At 40.9% G+C, this 24749-nt stretch overlaps 1 protein-coding gene across 1 annotated transcript; it reads left to right on the forward strand.

Annotated features, from left to right (window-relative positions):
* The first annotated feature begins 2152 nt into the window (after positions 1 to 2152).
* Positions 2153 to 22401, forward strand: LOC129831187 (BCL2/adenovirus E1B 19 kDa protein-interacting protein 2-like). Its single transcript, XM_055894296.1, has 10 exons — positions 2153 to 2277; positions 2809 to 2905; positions 3077 to 3150; positions 3248 to 3487; positions 3813 to 4019; positions 4223 to 4325; positions 4411 to 4542; positions 19744 to 19830; positions 20103 to 20201; positions 20445 to 22401. The coding sequence occupies exons 2-10, from the start codon at positions 2853 to 2855 to the stop codon at positions 20467 to 20469; spliced, it is 1020 nt and encodes a 339-aa protein (XP_055750271.1). The 5' UTR covers positions 2153 to 2277; positions 2809 to 2852; the 3' UTR covers positions 20470 to 22401.
* The last annotated feature ends 2348 nt before the right edge of the window (positions 22402 to 24749 follow it).

A 24749-nucleotide genomic window follows, 5' to 3' on the forward strand; every position in this document is an offset into this window, starting at 1 on the left:
ACCCTTACACTTAATAACTGGTTGTGCCGTCTTTAGCTGCAATTCCTCACATCACTGGAGGAATTTTGGCCCACTCTTCCATGCAGAACTGATTTAACTCAAGAGACATTTGTGGGTTTTCAAGCATGAACTGCTCGTTTCAAGTCCTGCCACAACATCTCAATTGTGATTAAGTCTGTACTTTGTCTAGGCCATTACAAAACTTCAAATTTGTGGCTTTTTAGCGATTTTCATGTAGACTTGATAGTGTGTTTTGGATCATTTTCTTGCTGCATGACCCAGCTGCGCTTCAGCTTCAGCTCACAGATGGATGACCTGACAGACTGATTCTCCTGTAGAATTATCTGATACAGAGCATAATTCATGGTTCGTTCAATTAAGGCAAGTTGTCCAGGTCCTGAGGAAGCAAAGCATCCCCAAGCCATCACACCACCACCACCATGCTTGACCGTTGGTATAAGGTTCTTACTATGGAATGCAGTGTTTGGTTTTCGGCAGGCATAATGGGACCCATGTGGGCAAGAACTGATTGAATCAATGTTGTTTCCACGTCATCAACCCCAATATGTTCATGTGATGACGTTGAATCAATGTGGAAAATGTTTTTCCCATTATGAAAAAAGATTGCAGTCAGAGTGCAGTATAACTGCAGTATGCAGCAAATATTTCATCCAAAATAACACTGTTTTTTTTACTGCAGTAATTTTGAAGTGTAACTGCAGTTAGAGTGCAGTATAACTGCAGTTATTCTGCAATTATTGCATCCAAAATACCAGACTGCAGTTATTGCACATTTACTGCAGTTTCAAAACTGCAATCTTTTTTTGTGAAGGTTACACCCAACTAAAATCCAATTTTTTACCAGGTAAGTTGACTGAGAACACGTTCTCATATGCAGCAACAACCTGGGGAATAGTTACAGGGGAGAGGAGGGGGATGAATGAGCCAATTGTAAACTGGGGATTATTAGGTGACCATGATGGTTTGAGGGCCAGATTGGGAATTTAGCCAGGACACTGGGGTTAACACCCCTACTCTTACGATAAGTGCCATGGGATCTTTAATGACCTCAGAGAGTCAGGACACCCGTTTAACGTCCCATCTGAAAGACGGCACCCTACACAGGGCAGTGTCCCCAATCACTGCCCTGGGGCATTGGGCTATTTTTTTTTTTTAGACCAGAGGAAAGAGTGCCTCCTACTGGCCCTCCAACACCACTTCCAGCAGCATCTGGTCTCCCATCCAGGGACTGACCAGGACCAACCCTGCTTAGCTTCAGAAGCAAGCCAGCAGTGGTATGCAGGGTGGTATGCTGCTGGCTTGTCATGGTGAATATTTTGGTTGATGTCATGGTCATGGTGAATGTTTTGGTTGATTTCACGTTGAATTCAAATTAGTTACATTTACATTTTAGTCATTTAGCAGACGCTCTTATCCAGAGCGACTTACAGTAGAGTGCATACATTTTATTACATTTGACATATTACATACTGAGACAAGGATATCCCTACCGGCCAAACCCTCCCTAACCCGGACGACGCTATGCCAATTGTGCGTCGCCCCACGGACCTCCCGGTTGCGGTCGGCTGCGACAGAGCCTGGGCGCGAACCCAGCCTAGCCTGGGCGCGAACCCAGAGACTCTGGTGACGCATCAAATGCAGTGCGATGCAGTGCCCTAGACCACTGCGCCATCCGGGAGGTATTGGCGCAGTTAGTTAGTTGAATTAGTTGAATTCAACTAACTAACTGCGTCAAATTAGTCAAATTAGTTGACAACTCAAGGATGTTTTGCCAAAACATCCCTGGGTACAAAATCTATTATGTCAATTTTCTATGGACCTTTCAAATCTACAGAAGCACATACCTTTTAGTATCAGAATAGGGGTTATGATGTTTGTGTGTTTTATAGTATAAATAACATTGAGACAAAGCTTCACTCATTATTTTCCTGTTCATGTTGTAATCATTTGTTTCAGTGCTGACGTTTTTGTTTGATTCTAGATGTCACACAGCACAATAGCCTGATTCCTGAGCAAGCATGCACACGTTTTACCTCTCGAGTTTGTGCAGTCAATCCATGTTGCCATGGTTACAGGGATGGGCTCCACTGGCAATAAATACACCACACCTTAACTGACTCTCAGGTGTGGCATCTGTGTCCGCGCAATTAAAGTTCAGCAAAGCCATAACGTTTACCTCTTTCACTGAAAAGTTACTGTACTTTTACAAAGACATTGAAAAGTTTGTCGGCCCGTGAACCAAATACCATCAACAAGGTAATGTTACACATTTGTTGCTTCGTATTGTATCTACGCACATGCATTCCTGTCTCAAGTTGTCTTTACCACTTCATCGCACGAATCTAAGCAAGACAAACGTGGTGATATTGGGGCAATTTAAATGTGTTCTTACTGGTGTAAGGGTCTTACAAAAGGAATTTTACATTTCCATTATAATACAAGCTTTGAAAAATAAAGTACAAAGCGGTGAAAGACAGTGGGTGTTGATAGCCTTGCCTTAGATACCGTACTATAGTACATTTATTGCGATCCTTAAAACGGAACAGTGTACGTCTCTAGGTTTTCCACTAGAGGCCAGCATAGGAAAAAATCCCTCAGTATCCAATAATTTGGCAGAACTGATCAGACATGAACTTGTTGGTGTTACATTTTTTTATATCGTTATTTCTTTTCACACTCTTTATTCTTCTCAAATTAAAATATGAAGGTACAGCAAAAGTTTCTCCTCAGTTGTAATAGCTGTTTGGTCTTGGTTTGCTGATACTCTGACATCAACTGTGTTCACAGCTACTATCAGGAAACTTGGCACTGTGAACCTACACAGCAACAACATGGAGCAAAGAGAGGAGGCGCAAAAAGAGGAGAAGGACATTTACATTCCCAGGTCAGCGGTTATGGTCATCAGACTGAATTGTTTTGGTTGGACTAAATTCAATACATTAGTTATATTATCAACATACTAAATATTCAAACATCTGCTTTTTTAACAATGAAACATCTAAATCTAATTACAATTCCATAGAAATATAATTGTTGACCTTTCTTAACATTGTAGGTCACCTCCCAGGAATGCTCATGGCACAAATGAAGTCTTGGGGAACCCCACATTAGCTGCTGATGACAGACCAGGTAACACTTCAATTCAAAATGGCAATGTTGTAACAGAACAGTCACTGTTATAAAGCTACATATAAATACAAATCCTAATAATTAAATGTCATGATAGCCCCGCCCAGCAGCCTGGCTCTAATGGAGCCCCGACCCAGGAAGAAGCGCCTGATAGCCCCTGCACTAAGTCTGACACTGGATCGCAGTGACTCGGCGGTGTCCGACGACTATGCCACAGCTGCCCTCATTCCCTCCCCCGATGACGACGACCTGGGACTGGACATCGACTTGGATGCCATGGAAACGCCCTCGGACAGCGAGTCCCTCCACTTTTCAGTGCAGGACATGGATTTGGAGGGTGAGGACAGGGTGCAGTGGACAGGACAGACTAACAGCCTTTTTCTTTGGTCTGATTCTTCACTCTCACAGGTCCAAGATCAACCCATGAACTTATTGAACCACTTTCACTTTGATTATATTTGACATTTTTCACATTAGATAGACACAAATGTTGGATAATACATAATACAGCTATTATCTTTATATATGCTTTGTATTAGGTGATCTTGACCCCATAGATATGATATATTATAGATAGTACACAACCACTCTCTGTCTATGCATTGTGTTACCTACCAGACATTATGGGAAATTTACCATTGAAACATTATTCCCATTCACAGATGACCTGCTTCATCTGGGAGTGGCATCACGTTGCCATAAGGCCTTTGGGTCAGTACCAGAGCAGATGGGAGTGGGCTCTCTTGACCAAGACCAGGTGGACAGCCAGGGCACTAGGTGGCGCAGGTTCTGCATGGGAGACCCTCCTCAGGAGAGTCTGGTCAACATGAGTGTACTGGAGCCTTACCTTCGAGTCTTGTCCCATGGGGGTGAGTCCAGAATCCCAGCACTCACTTAACCTGTTGCACTTGCTTATCGGACATTATGCGAGAATGTGAGTTTTTTTCAGGCCAACGGAATTCGGCTAATGTGAGCGATTGTTGTGAGATTAACTTGGATGACACAAAGAGCATCTTCACTTTCTTTTTTGCATCTTTATTTTTCCCTCATCCAAATGTTGTTTTCCATCCAGGTTACTATGGAGATGGGTCTAATGACATCATTGTGTTCTCTTCCTGCTATCTCCCTGAAAACACCATGGAGAACTACCAGCATGTCATGGACAACCTATTCAGGTGTGAGAGCTAATAGTAAAACACTATCTGAATTGGCCCCTCTTCAGGTCAACATAACTAACGCCAGCACCACTAAACATTGCAGGTACATTGTGGGAACGTTGGACCTGATGGTGGCGGAGAACTACGTCATTGTGTACCTGTGTGCCATGGCCCAGCGCAACAAGCTCCCCGGCATTGGCTGGCTCAGAGAGTGTTACACCACCATTGACAGAAGGTTAGTTCTGTTTACTCAAATAGGCTTAGTTTGTGATCCTATTTCAGAAAATTATATTCCACAGTGAGTAACAAAACAGTACAAAAATCATTCAACTCATCAGTCTCTCATGTCAGTCAAGTCTCCAAGTTGTAGGCCACGTTCCAAGCCGTATACATTGCAGTCATCAACTGTGCAGTCAGAATGCTCAGGATGTGGTTAGTGGATATGTTTAACAGCTATCCAGGCATTGTGAGATCTGGCAAATGCAATGTAGTTGGCATAGAATGCAGCGTAAGTCAAGTCTCAAGTTATTTTATGCCAAGTAATTAAGTCTCAAGTAATCAAAATCGTTGAAATTTGTCTCAGTCGGTGAAAAATATGTATCAGAGTGGAAAATCAACTAAGCTGGCTATCTCAAGACTTCGAAGAAGAGCAGGATGTTTTCCGTGTCAACTGTACTGGTGAAAACTGGATGACAGTAGTGCCAAGTGTGTTGCATATTCAAGTGTGGAATTTTAGATTTTCCCGCCAAAACCCTCTGCTAGCAGGTTCTGTTTGTTCAGTAAGACCCAGACAGGAACGGTCCTTAGCCACCTGTTGTTCCAGATTTTCTTGAAGAGGTTTAGTGCCTCCTGCAGTCGGTTGGTCTGACTGTGCTCCTGCATCACCAGGTCATAGCTGCTGCTGTCCACCACAAAAAAATAACATCCCACTCATCAGCAAAACATTGCATCCACTTTCTGCTTTTGTACCTCTGCCCTCTAACATTAGATACATTAAACCTTGAAAACATCTCACATCCTGAAGCCTTTTTGCTGTTGTTTTGTATGGAATGCATCTTCTCCTCTGCACTGAGTTCCACATGTAAATATTGCATCTGATTTACTATCGTGCTTTTCCCAGACTCACCAGCTCCTAACGGTAGTAACTGGCGCTGGCAAGTTATTTGGTTATTATGCTTGTCTTTTCGTAGCTGTTTATCAATCCTTTTGTTTGCTTCTCTCCGTGCCTTCTGAACACGTTGGTCTTTACTGCACAGGCAACCCATATTAAATGAATAATACTAGATTCCTAGACTTACCAAAGAAAAAAAAAAAGTTTTCAAAATGTTAGAATTAGTTACGTTTGTAGGCCTATTGCTAGTTATAATTAAAATAGAACCTGTGGATTAAGGCCTTGACAGTATCTGTTAAGACTACTTCTGTTTATTCGGCATGCCTAATTAGTTGATAAGTGTACATTTAATATATATATATAAAATAAGTCTTCTTCAGTCTGAGAAATTAAGAAAATGGCAAAGTGTTACATCAGACCCCTTCCTCCCCTAAAATGGCACTCTGTGTCTGGCAACGAAGTGGGACGACAGAACGCATCCTCTGCCCCTCTCAGAAGCTTGATTCCTAGAACGTTTTCACTGTGAATCCGCCATGAAGTCATCAAGCATAATGTAGATGTAAAAGTTCAGAAATGAATCTAAATATAGGCAATATGTTTTCAAATCGAGATTCCCACGATGTCTTACTGTGGAGACACACTGAATTTTTGCGCTATTCTCTAGAATCAATCGATTTTCACAAGTAACCCAGAATCCTGACATTCTAAACATTGCAGTTCCGTCAAAGTGGAAGCTATATGTTGCTCTTCCCTTCCCCACAGCGAGAGTAAAGCAGGTAGAACGATAATTTAGAATGAAACTTCTGAAACAAATGTTTACGCAATTCCACTAAAATGGATGCATGCGATCATTACATAAAGCTCGTTGCTGATTCGAAAGTCTTGCTGTAGCAGCACTGCCCAAATTGTATATGTATATTCTTTATTGCCCAACTTTGTAATTTCCCCAACTTGGCATCTGGTGAAATAAATGTAGGACTCGGCTAGTGGGAACGTGTTGTTTGTGTTAGGAGTTTGTGTAGAAGCAGAATTATTGTATCGAATGTGAATGATCCAGGTTGTAGTCCTTAAAGTCCAACTTGCTCTGATATGATCTGGCTGTATGCAAATCGGGGCAAAACACTCCACCCAAAACCTGTTAATTTGTAGTATTCTATGGCCCATTCAAATAAATTATATCATTATATGACATATTTTATTCAGCTGGGCAATTTGTTGTATGAATGATATAGTTGTGTCCCTACTCAAAGGCAAGTAAGCCTAGTAGTTGATTAGTCTGGCTAACACCTAACACTCAAAGTCCTCCAGAGTCTGGAATGGCTCTTTGATGTTGTCGTCACAATGTGTCAATGATGGGGGCTGTGCTTTTACTGGTTGGCTCTACTCTGTGTCTGTCACTTTAACACCCACAGGCACAGCCACATACAGCCCCAGAGCACCGCCCCTTTTATTACATGTTTTGATTTTCAAATCCAAACAACAAGAGGTCTCAACCCCGAGGGAAAAAACTACATTTGAGAGAACCAATCAGACCAGTGTGGTCAAAGCTCTCCGTGTGCTGTGAGTCACGTGGGTTGTGTCATCCAGGTTAGTAGCCTGAACCATCATCCTGACTGCTGTGCTCTCCTTTAGTGAAACAGAATATCAGCTACCATGTCGAGTCTCAAGTCATCGAATTTGTGACTCTTTGTGATCTAACTCAAGTCTGCACCTCATTAGGTAATTACTATGTAATGACTATTTAACCATATTATCACAAAGTAATACCAATAGGCTACTTTTATACCACTATCAGTACTTTTAATTTTGAAAAAATACTTTAAAAAATAAAAACTACTTAAAGCGTAAACCTGCAGTTAAACCCTCAGTAAATATTCACAGGTAATGCCATGTACTGTTTACTTAAACAAATTGTGTATGAGTTTGAATGTGCAGTGTAGCAACCATACTGTATGTACAGTATAGGAAGCAACCCACAGCAAGTAGCTGGCCATAAGAGTGTCACATTGGGCCTTAGCATCCAACAAGTTCACGAGAGCCTGCTTTGTCACTCCTCCTTCTTCAGCCAGAGGATGGCGTCAAAGCCAAAGTGTAGTTATGAGTTTCCTCCTGACTTCCTTCACAGCCGACCTACAGTTCTCAGGCTAGGAGGAAGTAGATTCCAGGGTCGTGTTCATTAGGCACCAAATGGAAGAAAATGGACTGAAACAGGTACAGACTACATGGACTTTTAAAACGTTTGACATTGTATGCCCTAATGAACACAACCTTGTAATGAGTGTTATTTTTTTCAGGATGGTTACAACAGTGTCCAAAGGCTTGTGTACAGTATGGCCACTAACATCATTTCTAGAAAGCTTTGATGTTCTAAACCTCGACCTGGGTCTCCTTAATCCTAATAATGTGACTAAATGTCTGGACCCAGTAAAGGTAGCAAGTGAACTGCAGGAGGAAAAAAGCTGCTAAGGCCATCACACTAACCTAGTATCTTGTTGAAATGAAGGTCTAAACTTGACTATTCATGTCCCTTTATATTATCTGACTATACTTAGTCACATATCAAATATGTGTAAAGATTTCTAGAGGTTGCCTATAGTTCAGACACTCATATACAGTTGAAGTCGGAAGTTTACATACACTTAGGTTGGAGTCATTAAAACTTGTTTTTCAACCACTCCACAAATTTCTTGTTAACAAACTATAGTTTTGACAAGTCGGTTAGGACATCTACTTTGTGCATGACACAAGTAATTTTTCCAACAATTGTTTACAGACAGATTTTCACTTATATTTCACTGTATCACAATTCCAGTGGGTCAGACGTGTACATACACTAAGTTGACTGTGCCTTTAAACAGCTTGGAGAATTCCAGAAAATTATGTCATTTAGAAGCTTCTGATAGGCTAATTGACATAATTTGAGTCAATTGGAGGTGTACCTGTGGATGTATTTCAAGGCCTACCTTCAAACTCAGTGCCTCTTTGCTTGACATCATGGGAAAATCAAAAGAAATCAGCCAAGACCTCAGGAAAAAAATTGTGGACCTCCACAAGTCTGGTTCATCCTTGGGAGCAATTTCCAAACGCTTGAAGGTACCACGTTCATCTGTAAAACAATAGTATGCAAGTATAAACACCATGGGACCACGCAGCTGTCATACCGCTCAGGAAGGAGACGCGTTCTGTCTCCTTGAGATGAATGTACTTTGGTGCGCAAGTGCAAATCAATCCCAGAACAACAACAAAGGACCTTGTGAAGAGGCTGGAGGAAACAGGTACAAAAGTATCTATATCCACAGTAAAAACGAGTCCTATATCGACATAACCTGAAAGGCCGCTCAGTAAGGTAGAAGCCACTGCTCCAAAACCGCCATAAAAAAAGCCAGACTACGGTTTGGAACTGCACATGGGGACAAAGATCGTACTTTTTGGAGAAATGTCCTCTGGTCTGATGAAACAAAAATAGAACTGTTTGGCCATAATAACCATCGTTATGTTTGGAGGAAAAAGGGAGAGGCTTGCAAGCTGAAGAACACCATCCCAATCGTGAAGCACGGGGGTGGCAGCATCATGTTGTGGGGGTACTTTGCTGCAGGAGGGACTGGTGCACTTCACCAAATAGTTGACATCATGAGGAAGAAAAATGATGTGGATATATTGAAGCAACTCAAGACATCAGTCAGAAAGTGACTTGCGCCACTTTCTGTGTGAGGTAGGGTCGTACTCTACGGATGTTGTAGAGCATGAACCTGCAGGAGCAAGTCACTGCTTTGATGTTTGCAAAGAACGACAGGATGTTGTCCAGGGTCACGCCAAGGTTCTTTGCACTCTGGGAGGGGGACACCGTGGAATTGTCAACCGTGTTGGAGAGGGCTTGGAGCGGGCAGGCTTTCCCCCGGTGAAAGAGCAGCTCCGTGTTGTCTAGGTTGAGCTTGAAGTGGTGGACCGACATCCAAGCTGAGATATCTGCCAGACACGCAGAGATGTGTGTCACCACCTGGGTATCAGAATGGGGGAAAGAGAAAAGTGTCATCCATATAGCAATGATAGGAGAGACCATGTGAGGATATGACGGAGCCGAGTGACTTGGTGTATACAGTAGAGAGAAGAGGAGAGGGCCTAGAAAATAACCCTGGGGGACACCAGTAGTGAGAGTACGTGGTTCAGACACAGATCCTCTCCACCTCACCTGATAGGAGCAGCATGCCAGGTAGGATGCAATCCTACAGACCCTGAAACGCCCAGGCCTGAGAGGAAGGAGAGGAGGATCTGATGGTTCACTGTGTCGATGGTAGCGAATAGATATAGGAGGATGAGAACAGAGGAGAGAGTCAGCTTTGCTAGTGCGGAGAGCCTCTGTTACACAAAGAAGAGCAGTCTCAGTTGAGTGACCAATCTTGAAGCCTGACGTTCTGAGAGAGATAGCGAGAGAGTTGGTAAGAGATAGCACACTCAAGTTTTTTGGAAAGAAAAGAAAGAAGAGATACCTGTCTGTAGTTTTTGATGTCAGAGGGGCCGAGCATTGGTTTCTTGTGGAGGGTAGAGACTCAGAGGAGACGCAGCCAGTGAGTTGATTGGGGAAGTGAGGAGTGGGAGAAGGTCTCCCGGGATGGTCTGGAGAAGGGAGGAGGGGATGGGGTCGAGCGGGCAGGTTGTTGGGCGGCCGGACCTCACTAGCCGCAGGATTTAATCTGGAGAGAGAAGGGAGAAAGAGGTCAAGGTTTTCGGTAGTTCTGTGTGGTTAGGAGCAAAGTTGTCCGCAGAGAGGGAGGAAGGAGGGGGTGGACGATTAAGGAGGGAGGAGAAGGTGGAAAAGAGTTTCCTAGGGTTAAAGGCAGATCTTGAAATGTAGTGATAAAAAGTGGCTTAAGCAGTGGATACAGAGGGAGAGGAGGGAGTGAAGGGATGATAGGTCCTCCGGAAGTGTCGTTTGCTCTCAGCTGCCTGCAGCAATGTTCTGTAAGTTCGCAATGAGTCACTCGGCTACATAGCAGGAGGGGAGGCCGGGCCGGCCAGAAGAAAAGGGGGCAGTGTGAGTTATATGATACGGAAAGGGAGGATAGTAGGGTATAAGATGCAGAATCAGGAGACAGGAGGAAGAAGGATTTAGCAGAAGGGAGATATGATAGGATAGAAGAGGAGATAGTAGTGGGAGTGAAGATTGTGATGGCGCATGACCACCTAAGCAGGGGCTAAGTGGCTAGGATTGGAGGAGAGGGAGACCGAAAAGGAAACAAAGTTGTGATCAGAGACCTGATCAGAGATCAGAGGTTGCCGTGAGATTAATAAGCAAACAGTCTCTAGTAAAGATGAGGTCAAGGACCTTTCTTTCAGGAAGAAGGTGTACATTTGACCTCCATCATCTAGGATGTGACAATGGTAAATAAATCTCTACATTTATGCTCATTTTTTGCGTGGTCTTGCAGGCCTTCTCATGCAGCTGCAACTGCAAGTACATTTGTAAATCATGACCCATCTTGAGTTGGGCTCTGGGATGGTGCAATTGTTGAGAGGGTGAGCTTATGGTTGTGTGGGGGTAAGGGCTGAATGTGTGTGGGTGTATGTGTGTATCCCACAACTGTTGCGAAGAAAGAAGTAAAAGATGTTAGGGACTATAGAGGATGATTCACAGCAATATGTAATAAAAATCGAGGTGAGGGCGATGGAAATGCATTTGGCAATGGATCTGCTTCGGTTCGGTGGATGGTGCTGTGTGCACTTTTCGAAGGATGGATCCCAGTCGGTCCGGGGCTGTGCGATGCGGGGGGTCGGGGGTGGTCTGCCGGGCATTGAGGTGACAACCCAACTCGAGATGGGGGCTTTTGGTGGGTGGAATAGTGGGGACCAATTGGAGGTTTGCTTAGTGGAGATGCAAATGTCATGGTACAACTATATAGACACTCAATCATTATGTTACTTTTTAATAGGACGTTTACAAACATATATTTTGATAAAAATAATTGAAAGGTGTGTCTCATTATGGTAAGTGGTGAAATAAGTATAGCCAGTTACAATTGTAATGGCTTAGCAGATAATAAGAAAAGACGATCAGTATTTACCTGGCTAAAAGAGAAGGATTATAATATCTACTGTTTACAGGAAACTCATTCAACAGTTTTAGATGAAGTTTTGTGGAAAAAGAACTGGGGGGGCGAAATATATTTCTCCCATGGGCAAAGAAATTCAAAAGGGGTGATGGTTTTAATTAATAATAACTTTGATCCAAATGTGCAACTTGTCCAAACAGATCCTCAAGGTAGATGGATTATTTTAAATATGTTATTGGACAATAAACATATATGGCTTATTAACCTATACGGTCCGAATAATGATGATCCAAGCTTCTTTGACAATATATATAAGAATGTATCAACTCTACAAGCAACACTAGACTCTATTATTATAGTGGGAGATTTTAATACGGTCTTAAATACCTCTATGGACCGGAAAGGAAATCACACTACAAACTATCACCCTCAGGCACTTAAGGAAATCAGGAATGTCATGGATATATTGGAATTAGTGGATATATGGAGACTTAAATACCCTGACCTAGTGAGATATACATGGCGGAGGCTTAATCAAGCTAGTCGCCTTGACTACTTTCTTATATCATTCTCTCTGGCACCAAAAGTTAAAAAGTGTTTGATAGGGGACAGAATGCGGTCGGACCATCACATAATTGGCATATATATTACTCTTACAGAATTTCCACGTCGGCGAGGATATTGGAAATTTAATCAAAGCCTACTAGATGATAAATTGTTTAGAACTAGGACAGAAGAATTTATAACTGACTTTTTTAGACATAACATAGGTACAGCAGATCCCCATATTGTATGGGACACTTTTAAGTGTGCCTTTAGAGGCCATGCAATTCAGTACTCATCAATAAAACAAAAGCAATTTCGATCAAAAGAGTCCATATTAACAAAGGAAATTGAAGGACTAACAGTACAGTTAGATAACAATAAAAACGGTACCATAGAGGCACAGAATAAGTTAGAGGAAAAACAAAAAGAAATGGAGGAACTTATTCAAGAAAGATCCAGTGTAATATATTACAAAAATAAAGCGAACTGGATGGAATATGGGGAAAAATGCACCAAATTCTTTTTCAATCTTCAATATAGAAATGCTACCAAAAAAAAACGTATTAAAACTTGTTACAAATGATGGAGTCACGCATGATTCACCAAATGATATTTTGAAAGAGGAAGTAAAGTACTTTAAGAATATATTTTCGTTTCAGGCTCCTCCATCTCCACTAACTGAAACTAATTGTATGGATTTTTACCCTAATAATAATGTAAAATTAACATCTGTATAGAAAGACTCATGTGAAGGCCTAATTACAGAGGAGGAACTACTTGATGCAATTGGGGCCTTTAAGGATGGGAAAACTCCAGGACTGGATGGCATACCAGTGGAAGTATACAAACATTTTTTTGATATACTCAAAGGACCATTATTAGCTTGTTTTAACCACTCCTATATAAATGATAGATTATCAGACACGCAACAAGAAGGTGTGATATCATTATTACTGAAACAGGACCCAAGTGGTATATATAAAGATCCAGTCCATTTAAAAAATTGGAGACCTCTTACACTTCAGTGTTGTGATGCAAAAATCCTAGCAAAATGCTTGGCGCATAGAATAAAAAAAGTTTTGTCAGATATTATTCATCCTAATCAGACAGGTTTTTTACATGGACGATACATTGGAGATAATATAAGGCAAGTACTGGAAACAATGGAACACTATGAAATATCGGGGACACCAGGCCTGGTTTTCATAGCTGATTTTGAAAAGGCTTTTGATAAAGTACGACTGGAGTTTATATATAAATGCCTAGAATATTTCAATTTTGGGGAATCTCTTATAAAATGGGTAAAAATTATGTATAGTAACCCTAGGTGTAAAATAGTAAATAACGGCTACATCTCAGAAAGTTTTAAACTATCTAGAGGAGTAAAACAAGGTTGTCCACTATCGGCATATCTATTTATTATTGCCATCGAAATGTTAGCTGTTAAAATTAGATCAAACATTAATATTAAGGGATTAGAAATCCAGGGCCTAAAAACTAAGGTGTCATTGTACGCTGATGATTCATGTTTTCTTTTAAAACCACAACTAGAATCTCTCCACGGCCTCTTAGAGGATCTAGATACATTTGCTATCCTCTCTGGATTAAAACCAAATTATGATAAATGTACCATATTACGTATTGGATCACTAAAAAATACACATTTTACATTGCCATGTAGTTTACCAATTAAATGGTCTGACGGTGATGTGGACATACTCGGTATACAAATCCCAAAAGAAAGAAATGATCTCACTCCAATACATTTTTATAGAAAGTTAGCAAAAATAGATAAGATCTTGCTACCATGGAAAGGAAAATACCTGTCTATTTGTGGGAAAATCACCCTGATTAACTCTTTAATCATATCACAGTTTACCTATTTGCTTATGGTTTTGCCTACACCTAGTGACCTGCTTTTTAAATTATATGAACAAAAAATATTCAATTTTATTTGGAACGGCAAGCCAGATAAAATTAAAAGGGCCTATTTATATAACGAATATGAATTCGGAGGGCAGAAATTATTAAATATTAAAGCATTAGACCTCTCACTAAAGGCATCAGTCATACAAAAGTTATACTTAAATCCAAACTGGTTCTCTAGTAGATTGGTACGAATGTGTCATCCTATGTTCAAGAAGGGCCTTTTTCCCTTTATTCAGATTACACCTGCTCACTTTCGGTTGCTTGAAAAGGAAATAATCTCCAAAATATCTTTATTTTTTAAACAAGCCTTAGAAAGTTGGTTGCAATTTCAGTTTAATCCACCTGAAAGGACGGAACAAATAGTACAACAAATCTTGTGGTTAAATTCAAATATAGTAATTGATAAAAAAACTGTATTTATCGAAGAAATGTTTAAAAAAGGTATAATTTTTGTGAATGATATCATAAATAGGACTGGTGGAGTAATGTCACACATGCAGCTAACACAGACATATGGAAATGTCTGCTCTACCCAAAATTACAACCAATTAATTGCAGCATTACCACAAAAATGGAAGAGGCAGGTGGAAGGGGATAAAAGTAAGGAACTTGTATGTTGGCCTTATATTAAAGAACATAAATGGTTAAAGAAAAGTGTGATAAATAAAAACATATACCAATTTCATTTAAGGACCAAAAAACTTACAGCTGTGCCATATAAATTGCAAAATAGTTGGGAAGAGATTTTCGATGTACCCATTCCATGGCACATGGTTTATGAATTGATACGCAAAACAACGCCGGATTCAAAACTTCACATTTTTCAATTTAAATTATTGTACAAAATTCTTGCAACTAATAGAATGTTATATATATGGGGGATACAATCTTCTCAGCTCTGTAGATTCTGCTGTGAGGAGACAGAGTCATTAGACCATTTATTTTGGTATTGTCCGCATGTAGCTCGTTTTTGGTCACAGGTCCAGGAATGGTTGAAGAATTGCAACATTTGCGTAGAACTAACGCTACAGATAGCAATACTGGGGGATTTGAAAAGCCATAGTCAATCAATCAATAATATAATAATTATTTTAGCAAAAAAAATTATTTTTAATTTACAATCCGTGGAAGCTATGAGAATAGGAAGATTCAAATCTTTTGTGAAGCATCACAGCACAGTTGAAAAATATATGGCAAATAAAAATCCGAAATGGATGATGTTGGAAGATAGATGGGAAAGGTTGAGTGGAGCTGAAGGGTGGGACTAATAACAAGATAAACAATGTAGGGCATACGGGATCTGTGAAATGTGTATAGGTGCGGAGCTATTGTGAAATAGCACAGTTACAAGTGGAAATCAAACTGGATGGACAACAGAAATAGAGGAAGGACTAAGAACAAACAAGAGAGAACTATTATAAAGTAGACTGTCTGTAAAATGTGTATAAGATGTATAAATTCAAGGTAAAAACAGAAATGTTTATCAGTTTACTCCAATTGGGGGATCGGTGGTAGGGTTTGCAGGGAATAATAATAAAGGTATACTCTTTAAAAAAAAGTATGTATGTCTATGTAGGTATGTGTATGTATATATGTGTATATGTATGCATACGTGAATGGATATATATATTTACCCCCAAAAATATGGGGGATTGGAAATGATGCAGACAATTACATTGGAAGCAACATTCTTTCCGCAATATTAAGCTGATCCACCCCCCAATAAAAAAGATGAGGTCAAGTGTATTGCCTGCCTTGTGAGTGGGTGGGGATTGGGAAAGGGTCAAAAGTGGGGAAAGAAAGAGTTGGAAAGAATTTATTTATTTCACCTTTATTTAACCAGGTAGGCAAGTTGAGAACAAGTTCTCATTTACAATTGCGACCTGGCCAAGATAAAGCAAAGCAGTTCAACACATACAACAACACAGAGTTACACATGGAGTAAAACAAACATACAGTCAATAATACAGTAGAAAAATAAGTCTATATACAATGTGAGCAAATTAGGTGAGATAAGGGAGGTAAAGGCAAAAAAAGGCCATGGTGGCGAAGTAAATACAATATAGCAAGTAAAACACTGGAATGGTAGATTTGCAGTGGAAGAATGTGCAAAGTAGAGATAGAAATAATGGGGTGCAAAGGAGCTAAATAAATAAATACAGGTGCAGTAATCTGTGAGCTGCTCTGACAGATGATGCTTAAAGCTAGTGAGGGAGATAAGTGTTTCCGGTTTCAGAGATTTTTGTAGATGAATCGAAGGCAGACGTCGGGAGGTTGAAATCGCCCAATATGAAGAGCAGTGAGCCATGGTCAGGAAATGAGCTTATCAAGGTGTCAAGCTCATTGAGGAACTCTAAGGGTACCTGGTGAATGATAGATGACAACAATGTTAACTTCTTACGGCTGAGATCGGCTGAGATCCCGTTAACGGGATCGACTTGACAACAGCCAGTGAAAGTGCAGGGCGCCAAATTCAAACAACAGAAATCTCATAATTAAAATTCCTCAAATATTCAAGCATTTTACACCATTTTAAAGATAAACTTGTTGTTAATCCCACCACAGTGTCCGATTTCAAAAGGCTTTACGACGAAAGCACACCATCTGATTATGTTAGGTCAGTACCTAGTCACAGAAAAACACAGCCATTTTTCCAGCCAAAGAGAGGAGTCACAAAAAGCAGAAATAGAGATAACATTAATCACTAACCTTTGATGATCTTCATCAGATGACACTCATAGGACTTCATGTTACACAATACATGTATGTTTTGTTCGATAAAGTTCATATTTATATCCACAAATCTCAGTTTACATTGGCGCGTTATGTTCAGTAATGTTTTGCCTCCAAAACATCCGGTGATTTTGCAGAGAGCCACATCAATTTACAGAAATACTCATAATAAACATTGATAAAAGATACAAGTATTATACATGGAACTTTAGATAAACTTCTCCTTAATGCAACCGCTGTGTCAGATTTCAAAAAAACTTTACGGAAAAAGCACACCATGCAATAATCTGAGGACAGCGCTCAGACCAAAACAAGCCATACAGATATCCGCCATGTTGTGGAGTCATCAGAAGTCAGAAATAGCATTATAAATATTCACTTACCTTTGATGATCTTCATCAGAATGCACTCCCAGGAATCCCAGTTCCACAATAAATGTTTGTTTTGTTCGATAACGTCCATAATTTATGTCCAAATATCTCCTTTTTGTTCTCGCGTTTAGTTCCAAAATCCAAATTGATGACGCGCAGGCCAGACGAAAAGTAAAAAAATTCCATTACAGTTTGTAGAAACATGTCAAACGATGTTTAGAATCAATCTTTACGATGTTTTTAACATAAATCTTCAATAATGTTTCAACCGGAGAATTCCTTTGTCTGTAGAAATGCGATGGAACCAAGCTAACTCTCACGGGGGCGCGCCTGAGTGAGCTCGTGGCACTCTGGCAGACCCATGACTCAATCAGCTCTTATTCCCTCATACTTCACAGTAGAAGCATCAAACAAGGTTCTAAAGACTGTTGACATCTAGTGGAAGCCGTAGGAAGTGCAATATGACCCCATAGACACTGTATATTGGATAGGCAAACCTACAAACCTCAAATTTCCCACTTCCTGGTTGGATTTTTTCTCTGGTTTTTGCCTACCATATGAGTTCTGTTTTACTCACAGACATCGTTCAAACAGTTTTAGAAACTTCAGAGTGTTTTCTATCCAAATCTACTAATAATATGCATATCTTAGTTTCTGGGACTGAGTAGCAGGCAGTTTACTCTGGGCACCTTACTTATCCAAGCTACTCAATACTGCCCCCAGCCATAAGAAGTTAAGCTCGAGAGGACAAGTGACAGTGACCACATGGAATTCAAATGAGGAGATGGAGAGGTGAGTGAAAATCTCCACTTAGGAGAAATGAGTAGCCATGTGCCACCACTGCGACGACCAGATGCTCACGGACTATGAGAGAACACATAGTCAGATGAATAGAGATCAGCTGGAGTAGCAGTGTTGTCTGGGCTGATACATGTCTCCGTCAGGGCCAAAAAGTCAAGGGACTGAAGGGCAGCATAGGCTGAGATTAACTGTGTTCTTGACCACAGATTGGCAGTTCCAAACGCTGGCGGAGTCCAGGAATTCCACAAGGGTTGTGCATGGAGGGTACACTAAATTAGAAGGGTTGCAGTCAAGGGTTGGGGAGCGTCTAAAGCCTACACGGAGAGGAGCGAACTGGGATAGAAAACACAATGATATACTGAACAAAAAATATAAACGCAACATGCAGCAATTTCAAAGATTTTACTAAGTTACAGTTCATGCAAGGAAATCAGTCAATTTAAATAAATTCATTAGGCCCTAATCTATGGATTTCACATGACAGGGCAGGGGTGCAGCCATACAGTAGGTGGTCCTTGGAGGGCATAGGCCCATCCACTTGGCAGCCAGGCCCACCCAGTGGGGAGCCAGGCACAGCCAATCAATGAGTTTTTCCCCACCAAAGGACTTTATTACAGACATAAATACTCCTCAGCACCCCTCCTCAGATGATCCCGCAGGTGAAGAAGCCGGATGTAGAGGTCCTGGGCTGGCGTGGTTAAACATGGTCTGCGGTTGTGAGGCCAGTTGGACATACTACCAAATTCTCTAAAACAACATTGGAAGCAGCTTATGGTAAAGAAATTAACAGTCAATTCTCTGGCAACAGCTCTGGTGGACAGTCCTGCAGTCAACATGCCAATTGCACGCTCCATCCAAATCTGTGGCATTGTGTTGTGTAACAAAACGTTGCATTTTATAGTGGCCTTTTATTGTCCCCAGCACAAGGTGCACCTGTGTAATGATCATGCTGTCTAATCAGCTTCTTGATATGCCACACCTGTCAGATGGATGAATTATCTTGGCAAAGGTTATAAATGCTCACTAACAGGGATGTAAACAAATTTGTGCACAACATTTTAGAGAAGTAAGCTTTTTGTGCGTTTGGAACTTTTCTGCGATTTTGTGTTTCAGCTCATGAAACATGGAACCAACACTTTACGTTGCGTTTATATTTTGGTTCTGTATAGTTGACAACGCTACAAAAGAGCAAAATGAGAATCTGAAAATAACAAAGATATTCAAGTGAGAGAGTGGTGTGGAGCCTCTCTATATTTCCTCGATTAACGCCACAGAGGAACTCGGCAGAACCGTCTTTGTTTTCGGCGACGGTACCTCTGCTGACATGACCGCCACTTACAGCGACCCTGAGAAAACAGGGGACACTGAAGTACTAACATCATGTTTTACATGGATGCCAAGTTCACAGTGTTTAAGAGCTGGTTTCCCAGACAAGATGAAGTGTTTGTGGATGAAAAAGCACTTTCAATAGTTCTACATAGAACATGCTTTTCGGTCCAGGAGTAGGTCTCACCCGTGTCTGGCAAAGCGGCCCTTTGTCTACAGACATGTTCCTTTGTGATGCTTTCTCTACCAATAGAGCTAGCGGTCTGCCTTTTGACACCTGACCGTGTCTATCCAACTTCCCCTCTCACTTCCTGTTGTTTGGCTTGGCCCCTGTTAGTGTGAGAGGTAGACCCCTTACTCAGCAGTTTGCGCCTGTCTGGGGAGTCACACAGACTGGGCCCCAAAGAACCTCTGGTAAAGATACAGGTCTTACGGAAGGGTTTAAACCGTCAATCATGGTGATGTGAAAGGTGTGTGTGAGAGAGGTGGTGGACATCTGCAGTAGATATACTGACAGATTGAGAGAACAACTGTTACCTTTACTCTTACACTTGATTCTGTTTTTCTCATAGGTTGAGGAAGAATCTGAAAGCTCTATACATTGTCCACCCGACCTGGTACATCAAGGCCCTGATCACCATCATCAAGCCCTTCGTCAGGTGAGGACCACCATCCCCTGAGACACCAAGTCCAGTCTGTCAGGGTTGCTGTTGAGTCAATGTTCCCTGTTACTCCATGAAGCAAAAAGGGACAACGATAGAACAATGGGCACTGTTAGAGCAGCTGTCCTGATCTGGTAGCTGTAAGAGTACAACTCTTGTGTATATATTTGATCTAAATCATGCTGTTCACTATTGTATCTTTATTTATGACATGTTGGCTCTGTGTCCTCACATAAAACGAATGTCTTCTGGTCCCTTCATCCTCACAGCTCCAAATTCAGTCGCAAGATTCAGTTTATCGACAGATTTCAGGAGCTGTCCCAGCACATCCCTATTGAGCGTGTGCAGATCCCCGACTGCGTCAGACAGTGAGTGACCTCATCAGACACTCTCACACATTCACAAAGAGCCATGTTAATGAACCCATTAATAGAAAAGCCCAACACCTCATATATGTATTGTGTGACCAATATCGAGTTATTCCTAATCACTCTAAAAAATATATATCTGCTTTACAGCGAGAAAACTAAGACCTATTTTGACGGTTTATGAAAATGTATGGCCTTTGTGTATGTATTTATTGTTTTTCCAATCTCTTTCCATTCACATAGGTTTGACGAGAACATGGACAGGTGACACGCTCATAATGGGGATCTGGAACACAGTGTAAGGTTAGGTACATGAAGCCAAACAAGTGGACCGAAAAAGACTAAAATCTGGCAACCCATGACTTTGATACTGAGGATGAACCTGGCTGCCCAATCTGATATCTGTTTACCAATGAGATAACTTTAGTCCTACATCACTTGGCAGAGTATCTGCTGAAGGACCACAAGTAGATGCACTGAGTGTACAAAAACTTTATGAACACCTGCTCTTTCCATGACATTCTGTCCACTGACCAGGTGAAAGCTATGATCCATTATTGATGTCACTTGTTAAATACACTTGAATCAGTGTAGATGAAGGGGAAGAAACAGGTTAAAGAAGGATTTGGGCAAGACAAAAGATTAAAGTGCCAGGTGCACCAGTTCGTGTCAAGAACTGCAATGCTGCTGAGTTTTTCATGCTCAACTGTGTCCCGTGTGTATCAAGAATGATCCACCACCCAAAGGACATCCTGCCAACTTGACACAACTGTGGGAAGCATTGGAGTCAACATGGGCCAGCATCCCTGTGGAACGTTCGACACCTTGTAGAGTCCATGCCCTGACGAATTGAGGCTGTTCTGAGGGCAAAGTGAGGGTGTAACTCAATATTAGGATGGTGTTCTTAATGTTTTGTACACTCAGTTGTAAGTACAATGTAACAATGTGTATATACACTATTTATTACATTACTATCTACCATGTACAGTGGGGACCCATCATTCAGGGCAAGTGGGGCGGAGCCCCACCTGCTTTGAGCCCAACATTTTTGGGGCTTTCCTGTTTTGCATGTTATTATGGCGTTAATACTTGTCACATATCAGTTTGCAAACAATGTAAAGAAAATAATACAAACATGGCCTCTTTTTGTTTTCTTGAGTAAGGCAGCTCCAAAATACAGGTGTTTCAGCTTAGCTCAGTGCTTTCTGTGGTGGTGGGGCAAGCCAGCAGAAGATACGGAGCGTTGCGCCGTGATTGCCTCAGTGTTCTGGCATTCATGGGGACACTACGTCACCACCAAGTTTAAAGGTAGAGATAGAAAATGTAAGCCTTTTGGGTGCTGCCATAGTTACATTAGAAGTGCCCATCCAAGAAGGTTCAAGGTCATTGGCCACAGATAAAATGATGTCAAATCATGTTTTATCTACAGTAGCTTTGATTGGACTGTTATCATACTTTCAAAATCTTAGCTAGCAGTCATCATCATGAATCAAGTTGACAATCTACTTGTAAATAATTTTAAATCCTTCTCATATGAAGAGAAATAATGAAGAGAAATTATAAATAAAATGTACCGGTGCTCATCGGCCATTGGACATAAACATTACACGAGTTGGAAATCGTAAATTCAACAACGAGTGGTTTGGAAGGAATCAGTGGCTAACTGCAAGCATTGCAAAGCAATCATTAGCCTGCTATTCAGTGGAGTGGATGTGTTGTTTAAGATTAAGGGTCTCTTTTCCTAGTTTAAAATGATAAACATTCAAAATTGGCCATGCTGTCACTGAAGCATTGTGCCGCACTCACACCAATTGTTAATTCAGAACTGCAAAATCTGACTTCAGTGAGTTAAAGACAACTGGGAATTCGGGAAAAACGAGCTATGACTGGGAAAATACGTTTTGAACTTTCATCCAACTCGGAATTGTAAATTCAGAACTCAGGCCTCTTTCTAGAGCTACGACCTGAAGATCACTGACGTCATCATGATTCAAATTTTTGTTGTTGGAGTTCCCAGTTGTGCCAAAAAGCACCATAAATCCAGAGAATGCCAGACTTTAATGACAAAGTTTAATGACAAAATTTGCCGACGAAGGACCGCCACACCACCTTCCTGTTTAAGTGAGCACAGCAAGGTGAGTCCAAAAATGTCTTGTATGCTGCTGCATAATTTATGTAATATGCCAGGGAGATGTGTATACTGTAGCTAAGAAAGTAATACTAAGTGTGTGTTGTGTAGTAAGCTGTTATTAGCCCATGTGCCTCACCCTAATAATTGTCTATTTTCACCTTTTTATTTCGCCAACTGTTCTGATTTGGTGGTGCATATATAGCCTATAAAGTGTTTTTGAGAAATGTAATCATCGATTATTGTAAGAGCTTTCATTCTGCTTATATGCCCCCTTTGTTTATCCTACAGTTCTGACTTGGTGTACAGGGAGAACACTAAGAATGGCACATGTTCTGAATTATGTTGCGCTACATTTCAAAAGTGCTGAACAAATAGTTATATTGACTACGTCCATCCTAGCTTGGTCATTAATGTCTTGATCAAAATTACAGATTGCCTCATCTGCTTGTCGTCCCCTAACGCCATAGTTTGTACATCTCAATTGTCAGTAGAAATTACATTTGTTTAAGTAAGTCAGCCATATCAGCTAAGGCAGTGAATGAGGCTGAATGAACTGTTTCGCTACCAGACAAGGCTCCTCTGATAGCCAGGCGTAGCAGTGGTAAGGTGTTGGGACTCTGCTGTTGGGACAGCTTCATGTAGGCCCTAACAGTTTGTGGGCACCATTTATCACTGTTATAGTGCAATTAATGTATTGTTTAGTGTTGTGAATTGGCTTAGCTGGCATTCATCCCACTTTCTTTTTTTTGCCCCACCAAAATTGATGTGCTAAAATCACCACTGACCATGTAAACACATCAGTTTTAGGACACTGTAAAGTTGGGCCTCCTCACATCTTTTTCTGTCACAAAATACATTTTATAGATTGATATCACTCCTTGTGGTCCCCTTTCTTACTGTCATCAATGTATAAAGGAGGGACCCTTTTTAAACACAGTTCTGAATCACAGATTCACTCCCAACTATTGCGCAATATTGGAAGGATTTTATACTGTAGTTTAACTACACTGGCATCAGATACAGTATGGCTCTCATTACTGTTACTGGGCAGATTGACAATGACCTCCTGCCAAAGCTCTGGCTCAGCTACAATGTAAAACCTATGACTTCACTGGCTTTAATTCCTCTGGCGACATTGATCTTTCATCTCACTTTACACCAGTGAATAGTTTATCAGATCAATTGTGATCCACTCATGACGTTATTGGATTATAAAAAATGTATGCTCCAAGTCAACATTGATAAGGATGTGTGTTTAAATTGTCTTTATTGATTCCTTAATCTGCAATAATACAAAATTAACTGAGAAAGCGTGTATCAGACAAATCGTCTACAAAGCTGGTGTATCAGGGATGGATAGATAAGCAAGCTGTCATATGACTCATCATTGACAATTTGTTATGATGGAAGCATTGGCTGGGATGTTTCTTTACAAATGTGATTTTCATTTCATCCTTTTCTATTTTCATTTTTGTCCTAATAACATAACTTTCTCAAATGTTTATCTACCAAGAGAAAACAATTTGCCTCCCGAGTTTCGCAGCCGTCTAAGGCACTGCATCAGTGCTAGAGGCGTCACTACAGACCCCGGTTCAATTCCAGGCTGTATCACAACCAGCCGTGAGCGGGAGTCCCATAGGGACGTCGTCAGGGTTAGGCCATCATTGTAAATAAGAATTTGTTCTTAACTGACTTGCCTAGTTAAAAGATATATGATGTTTGTAAATACCTCATCAAATCTATTGGAAGGAAAACTACAGCAGTTCTATAGATTATACTGTAACACTTTAAATACTAAGTTTACTAAATTGTATTTGGCCAAAGTCTGCTGTATTTTCCTGTAAATAGGAAACTAGTCCATGTGATAGCCACGTTTATGAATAAACCCGATTGTCTTGTGTTCAACATCATTCTCTCAATAGAACTCCTTATACATGGGGACTTGTTTTCCAGTACATGAGTGAATGGGTTGTTTTTAGGAGCGCTGTTGGGTACAGAGGGAGGGTGTTTGGCCTCCACCCGCTTCCTCTCCTTCCACACAGAACTTAATAAAGGAGCACAGGGGGGAGGGAGAAAGAGGGAGGGAAAGGGGGATTTGGCCCAAAGCGCAGAAGGTGAGACTGGTTGTGCGAATGCACTGGACGCACAGGAAATGGAACCTGACAGTGAAAAGGAAGTGAGGTAGCTGTGGGGAAACTCAAACAGGAACAGAGAACAGTGTATGAAGTAGTGTGAGATTGGGACGAGGCTGATGTTTACAGAGTTTTGAGTACGAAAAGAGACAGAGAATTGCCGTTTTTTTAGGGATGTCAGGCTTGACAGATTCCATCTAGGAAAAACAAGTCCAAAGTTTGATTGATTCAGCCTTTAAAAGTGTTTTGAATCTAGAGAGAATTTACTGATGTTGCCACTTTCTT

The sequence above is a fragment of the Salvelinus fontinalis genome, chromosome 32, assembly GCF_029448725.1.
Source record: "Salvelinus fontinalis isolate EN_2023a chromosome 32, ASM2944872v1, whole genome shotgun sequence".
Classification (NCBI taxonomy): domain Eukaryota; kingdom Metazoa; phylum Chordata; class Actinopteri; order Salmoniformes; family Salmonidae; genus Salvelinus; species Salvelinus fontinalis.

Excerpts from the sequence above, each read along its gene's own strand:
- LOC129831187 (XM_055894296.1), top strand. The coding sequence starts at position 2,853 with ATGGAGCAAAGAGAGGAGGCGCAAAAAGAGGAGAAGGACATTTACATT. Across the intron at positions 3,151-3,247 it reads AGCTGCTGATGACAGACCAG|CCCCGCCCAGCAGCCTGGCT; the intron begins GTAACACTTCAA and ends ATGTCATGATAG. Across the intron at positions 4,020-4,222 it reads TCGAGTCTTGTCCCATGGGG|GTTACTATGGAGATGGGTCT; the intron begins GTGAGTCCAGAA and ends TTTTCCATCCAG.